This window comes from Micropterus dolomieu, linkage group LG15 (assembly GCF_021292245.1).
Source record: "Micropterus dolomieu isolate WLL.071019.BEF.003 ecotype Adirondacks linkage group LG15, ASM2129224v1, whole genome shotgun sequence".
Taxonomy (NCBI): domain Eukaryota; kingdom Metazoa; phylum Chordata; class Actinopteri; order Centrarchiformes; family Centrarchidae; genus Micropterus; species Micropterus dolomieu.
In genome coordinates this window covers 4,034,910-4,041,520 of record NC_060164.1, presented here as the reverse complement: position 1 = coordinate 4,041,520, position 6,611 = coordinate 4,034,910, and the positions used below count along the sequence as shown (strand labels likewise).

General features: G+C 49.0%; 1 protein-coding gene across 7 annotated transcripts in view; it reads right to left on the bottom strand.

Moving 5' to 3' along the window:
• rasgrp3 (RAS guanyl releasing protein 3 (calcium and DAG-regulated)) overlaps nt 1–6,611 on the bottom strand; it is a 53,523-nt gene that overhangs the window by 10,358 nt on the left and 36,554 nt on the right. For all 7 annotated transcript variants that reach the window (XM_046071152.1, XM_046071153.1, XM_046071147.1 and 4 more), the window contains 2 exons: nt 1,324–1,440; nt 309–587 (listed from right to left, as the gene is read on the bottom strand). In XM_046071152.1, the coding sequence (XP_045927108.1) occupies nt 309–587; nt 1,324–1,440 (396 nt within the window). The remainder of the gene's footprint in view (nt 1–308; nt 588–1,323; nt 1,441–6,611) is intronic.

Here is a 6,611-nt window from a genome sequence, read left to right as displayed (position 1 = left end):
CCCAACCGGTGGAGGCAGATGGCCGCCCACCCTGAGCCATGGTTCTGCTCGAGGTTTCTGCCTCTTAAAAGGAAGTTTTTCCTTGCCTCTGTCGCCTAGTGCTTGCTCTTGGTGGGAACTGTTGGGCTTCTATAAATATCATCATAGAGTATGGTCTAGACCTGCTCTTTTATGAAAAGCGCTGTGAGATAACTGTTGTTGTGATTTTGCGCTATATAAATAAAATTGAATTGAATTGAACTTTAGACCAGTGATTTTAATAAACCTTCAGGCTTTAGGATACTACCTGTGGAGTGGTGATCCCTCACCGTTAAAAGATAGATGAGGTCCATGTTTGGTTCCACTTGGGCCGCTGCACTTTGCAGCGACACCAACTCATTGAAGGTCATGTAGAGCTGATGCATCTTCACTAAGTTCACCTTATTACTGTCATCAACCCAGTCTGGAAAGACTACTTGCACTGCAATCAGATCCTTGAGGTGCACACCAAGGATGGGGATTTTAAAGCCCTGACAGTCAAAGAAGGCCTTTCGGTAGCAGGAGTAGTTGTTGTTCGAAGAGACCAGCTCTGTCATCTCGCTCCAGATCTGCAGCAGGGAGAGAAAAATTTGGGTAAGTGTGATGGCCAAAACACAGACTTGTTCAGGTAGAGCAATGCATGTGTCATGTCTAATTTCATTTGTTGCTTTTAATTCAGTTCAGTTTTATTTAAATAGCACCAATTCATGACAGAAGTTATTTCATCCCACTTAAATTCACTTGCATTGAACATTGAAATTATGATTCCAATATAAAGAAAATTGTTGTGTTATGCTAGCCAATAACTCTTAAATCAAATACTTCAAAGTCTTAAATGACTGACATGTTCCTTATTTTTGGGAGCTTCTCCTTTTACACCACAAATGAATTGCACTAGAGTCTGACTAAAAATTCACTGTGAACATACTGAGCTTTCAACTGACAGCAGAAAAGGTCCTGCAGAACTGGACTTAGAATTTGGATGTTTTGATACTTTGTTCACTGTAAAAAGTTGTTCCAGAGTACATTTGATCTGTTCAAGCCAATTACAACCACTGTTCTTTGTGGAGGAACCAAGTTCTGACAGCCAGATTTGAGGCTGTCAGGTGATGTGTCTGTGATAAAAAAGATACAGTCCGGGTTGACTATCACTTTAATAGATCAATACACTTTTTAAATTGATACCAAGATACAAATTGGAAGTTAAGTAAGCTACGGATAAATGTATGTTACATATGCTGTAGGAATACTTGTTTGCGGATATACAGGACATAAAAGTGCATTAAAAGGCTGGAATTGACATACCTTAACAACTTCTGGAGCCAGATATGGGTGTGTCTCCTTTAGTCGAGAAATGGAGCTGTGGCTCAGTCCCCCCACCACTGCCATCAGAGTGTTGAAGTTCTGTAGCTGCAGAAGTTTCTGATGACAGACAATGACATGTCAAAAATGTCACTTTTGCTTCTTTACTGTTTATCTAATCAAACATATTCTGCTTGTGCTGTAAGATATTGCACAAAAAAACATAGCACAGGATGTGGTCTCATCGCCAAATCACCAAAGACTATTCACATTTCCTATATTTATTGTGTACATGTCGTTATACAACCCAGTGTCGTAAAATGATAAATGATAAATCTGCCTTGTACAGTGCCTTGCGAAAGTATTTGGCCCCCTTGAACTTTTCGACCTTTTGCCACATTGCAGGCTTCAAACATAAAGATATAAAACTGTAATTTTTTGTGAAGAACCAACAACAAGTGGGACACAATCATGAAGTGGAACGAAATTTATTGGATATTTCAAACTTTTTTAACAAATAAAAAACTGAAAAATTGGGCGTGCAAAATTATTCACCCCCCTTGAAGACAACACCACCATCATCGGCCGGATTTCAAACAACGATGAGACTTGGGATATCGACAGTCTTGCAGGGTTAGGTGGATTCCTTGAATCAGCTTCACAGAGAACCTGACATGGTCATCTCATAACTCCACCCTAGTAAAGAAAGCTCAGCAGCTGCATTTCTTAAGGAGGAAAACTTTTCACGGCAAGTTCTTGTCAGCTTTTACAGAGGAGCAATAGAAAGCATCCTGACTGGAAACATAACCAACTGGCATGGGATGTGCACGGCCCAGGACCGGAGGGCTCTGCAGTGAATGATTAAGACTTTGGGTCATTGGTACCCATCGACCAAGCATCAGTGATATAAGTGAGGTGAGGTCTCGGATGACTTCACACATAGGAAAGCAAAATCCAAGAAGAGATCTCACAGTTGTTTCTTTCATTTCTCCTAGACACAAATGAGCTACTTTTAAGAAATCACCATATACAAAACTTATTTATGTCTTACTCTGATCAAAACAAGAGATCTTTAAATTATCTTCAAAAAGTCTAATTCAAGCACATGGGACCATGAGATCAGACACTAATCTCAAAGAAAACTCAGCTATGACACCTGGGATTTCATGATTCTTCTCAAATATGTCTCAGTTTTCTCATTGTGACCTCAGGAGCATGTAACTCACCTGTGTCTTACTCTGATTAAAAGATGAGATCTCTAAATGATCTTAAATAAGTGTAATTTAAGTCTCCAGAATGTGAGTCAGAAAAAAAGCTCCAAGACATGTGTCAGTGTTGTTTTGGTGATCCCACTTAGGGGTGAAAAATAAAGATATTTTAGTCAAATATTGAGGGACATTTTTAGTATTTTCTACTTTTATTCCCCTGATTTTAAATGTATTTTTGCTGTTTATCTAAGTTCTGTTACTGAGAAGAAGAATAAAATAAATTTTGTCTATGACAATAATGCAAATACAAACTACAAATTACAAATATTATGTTTTCCAGTATGTTAAGATGGTCACAGCCAGCATAACTGGAACAGCCACCACTTTGACATGATGTTTAGAGATTAATTCATTAAGGACTGAATGCACGCACATTTACTTTTGAAACTTAAGTACATTCACTATGGAATCCTTTTATACCTTTACTTGAGTTGAATTTGGGCGACTTTAATTGTGGATATGGTATCCTCTTTTGAGTAAAGGAAAATTTTACTATATTTAAAGACAACCAGTTCTTCACTGTTAATTGTAGCTGGATGGTGCTGTAGCCCCTTTGAACAGCAAGGCCGGGGTTCAAATCGTCTCGGGTTACGTATGTAACCCTGGTTCCCCGAGAAGGGGAAAGAGACACTGCGTCGGTTACGACACTATGGGAACGCCTCTAGGCGTAGCAGGTCTGAACGTGAATGAAATCACTCCAATCCTATTGGCTTGTTGCTAGAACGGTAAGGTGTGACGGAATAACCGGAGGAGTATAAAGCACACCTGTACACACTCATCATTAGCTTAAACTATGAAGCAGACGCTTCAGGCGGGGAGAGAGGTGCGGCGGGCCGACGCAGTGTCTCGTTCCCCTTCTCGGGGAACAAGGGTTACATACGTAACCGGAGACGTTCCCCTTCGAGGGAACTCGAACTGCGTCGGTTACGACACTATGGGAACGAGATACCCACTAAACCGTGCCGAAACCCCGCCTGCCCCAGTGTGCAATAAAGTGGCACGACTAAGAGGAGAGCGCACGAGTGCCAGGTGCCGAAGGAAGGTCAAGACTGTAAAACCGAATGAATGTGTGTGGAGTGGCCCAGCCAGCCGCTAACAAACATCCTGCAAAGAGGCCCCGGAAAGGAGGGCTCGAGAGGCCGCCATGCCTCTGGTAGAATGAGCCCTCACAGCCACAGGTGAAGGCAAACCGCGCACCTGATAGGCCAGGGAAATAGTCTGAACAATCCAGTTGCTAATAGTATGTTTGGATGCGCCCAGCCCTGGGGGACCCAAAACACACTAGCAGCTGGTCAGCCTTCCTCCAACGGGAGGACCTCAGAGTGTAAATACTCAGTGCTCTGACAGAGCAGAGCAGATGAAGTCTCCCGTCCTCCGCCGTCACATGAGGTGGAGGATGAATGCCTGCAGCACTGTGGACCCTGCCGCACAAGAAGTCACTTTAGGGATGTATCCTGGACAAGGGTGCTGGATAGCCCTAATATTCCCCGGGGCAAACTCCAGGCTTGCGGGGAAACCGAAAGCGCTTGGAGATCCCCCACCCTCCTCAGAGAGGTTGCACGGAGCAAGGAGAAAGGCCATCTTGAGGGTCAAGTGCTTAGCCTCAGCTGACTCCAGGGGTTCGAAGGGGGCCTCAGCCAACGCCCCAAGAACCACCGCCAGATCCCAAGTGGGAACCTTGGACCGAGTCGCAGGTCTCATCCTCCGGGCACCACGGAGGATCCGTGTGGACGGGGCCCTGGAGCTGAGGAGGGTCTTGACTGCTCCGGCTGTTAGACCCGCCTCTAGGTACTGTGCCCCCTCAGGGGCCAGACCCACAGTCGCCATATGGCGGGGCAAGGGTGAAGAACCCGGCCCTGCGCCTGGGACAGCAGGTCTCTCCTCAGAGGGACCTGCCACGGCGGGCCGTCCAGGAGCGATCATGATGTCCGAGAACCACACCCGGGTTGGCCAGAACGGGGCTACGAGCAGTAGGCCGACATTGTCCTGGCGGACCCGCTCCAGAACCCCCGGGAGCAGAGCGACTGGGGGAAAAGCGTACAGACGTAGCCTCGGCCACGAATGTACCATGGCGTCCAGACCCAACGGGGCTGGAGGAACGAGAGAAAACCATAGCGGGCAGTGCGTTGAGACGCAAACAGATCCATGTCTATGGGGCCGAACTCTTCGCACAAGAGGGGTGAAGTCTCCATTCCCCGGGCCTCAGCCCCTGCCTCGACAGCAGGTCTGCTCCCTGATTCTGCGTCCCCGGGAGATACATCGCCCTGAGCGATAGTAACCTCTGCTGGGACCACAGGAGGATCTGACGCGCCAGTCTGTACAGAGGGCGCGAGCGCAGACCGCCCTGGTGATTCAGATAGGCCACCACTGTTGTGTTGTCGGAACGAACCGGGACGTGGTGGCCTTGGAGATCGGGCAGGAAACTCAACTAGAGCCTGGAACACCGCCAACATCTCGAGACAGTTGATATGCCACTCGGATTGATGCACCTGCCAGGATCCCCTTGCAAAGCGGCCGTCCATGACCGTGCCCCAGCCCGTCTGTCGAAATGACCAGCCGGCGACAAGACCCTCCCAGCACAGGCCCCTGGGACAGGAACCAAGTTTCCTTCCAAACTGATAAGGAACGAAGACACTTGCGCGTAACCCAAATCAGACGGAGAGGATTTCCCCTCGGGGAAAAACCCTTGGTCCTTAGCCACCACTGCAGGGGTCTCATGTGCAGCAGTCCAGATGGTATTACGCTGGACGCAGCCACCAGGAGACCCAACACTCGTTGAAAGTGTTTTATAGTGATGGCGTGGCCTAACTTCACCCCTTTCACGGCAGCCAATATGGTGTCGACACGTGCCGGAGACAATTGTGCCCGCATCGTTGTCGAATCTCATACTACCCCTAGGAACGTAGTCCGTTGGGTGGGCGCCAGCACACTCTTCTTTGCGTTGAGCCTCAGCCCTAAACGCCTCAGATGAGCCAGAACGACATCTCGATGCCGAACCGCCAACTCTCGAGACTGGGCCTGAATCTCCTCAGAGACTCCTTCTTGGGGACTATGAAGTACCGTATGTAGAACCGGCGTCTCTGTCTGGGGGGGAGACACGTTCCACGGCCCCTTTCCTCAGCAGAGTACGAACTTCCTGTCCCAACACCGGACCTTGCTCCGGGCGGACCACAGTCTAAACCACCCCGTTGAATTTTGGAGGGCGGGTTTTGAACTGTAGTCGAAACCTATGTATGGCAGTGCGCAGGACCCACGGAGAAATGTTCGTCAGGCTCCGCCAAGCCTCTGCAAAGTCTGCCAACGGAACCAGCCCCTTGGGGCTGGTGGTCGGTGTCTCGTGTGATCTTCTGGTGGACCCCTGAAGCCCCAGAACGGCAGGGGAGAGCCGCCGAAGATCCACGGTGAGTGAGTCTGAACGCCGCCTGACTGCAGACCCTCGGCGCAGGCAGTACGGCGTGGACTCGATGGTGGCAGGTGCGTCCTGAACGTGTAAACGGCGGGATAACATCACCCGTTGCCACGGCGGAGGGGGGGGGGAAGACTCCCCTACACCGGTCTTCCCTGAGCTCCATCGGGACTGGATGACGGTCCTCAGATCGCGTCTCACAGAAGGCTGAGGGTGAGAGCGCCGTCTCGCTGCCCCAGCTCCTCGGGGGGGCCCCCGAGAAGCGACACTCTGCTTCCTCTCCTCTCCGTAGGAACTCGTAGTGGGAAGGGACCTATGCCTGGCAGCCTCAGCTGCCTTGGGTCCAGGCCGGCGAGGGAGGTACTGGCGGAACGCTTCGCCCTGCGTCTAACGCACCATGGTTCTGCGAAGCTCCGCCAGATCTTCCTCAGAGGGACCCCCCCTGAGGAAGCGCCTGCTTCATAGTTTAAGCTAATGATGAGTGTGTACAGGTGTGCTTTATACTCCTCCGGTTATTCCGTCACACCTTACCGTTCTAGCAACAAGCCAATAGGATTGGAGTGATTTCATTCACGTTCAGACCTGCTACGCCTAGAGGCGTTCCCATAGTGTCGTAA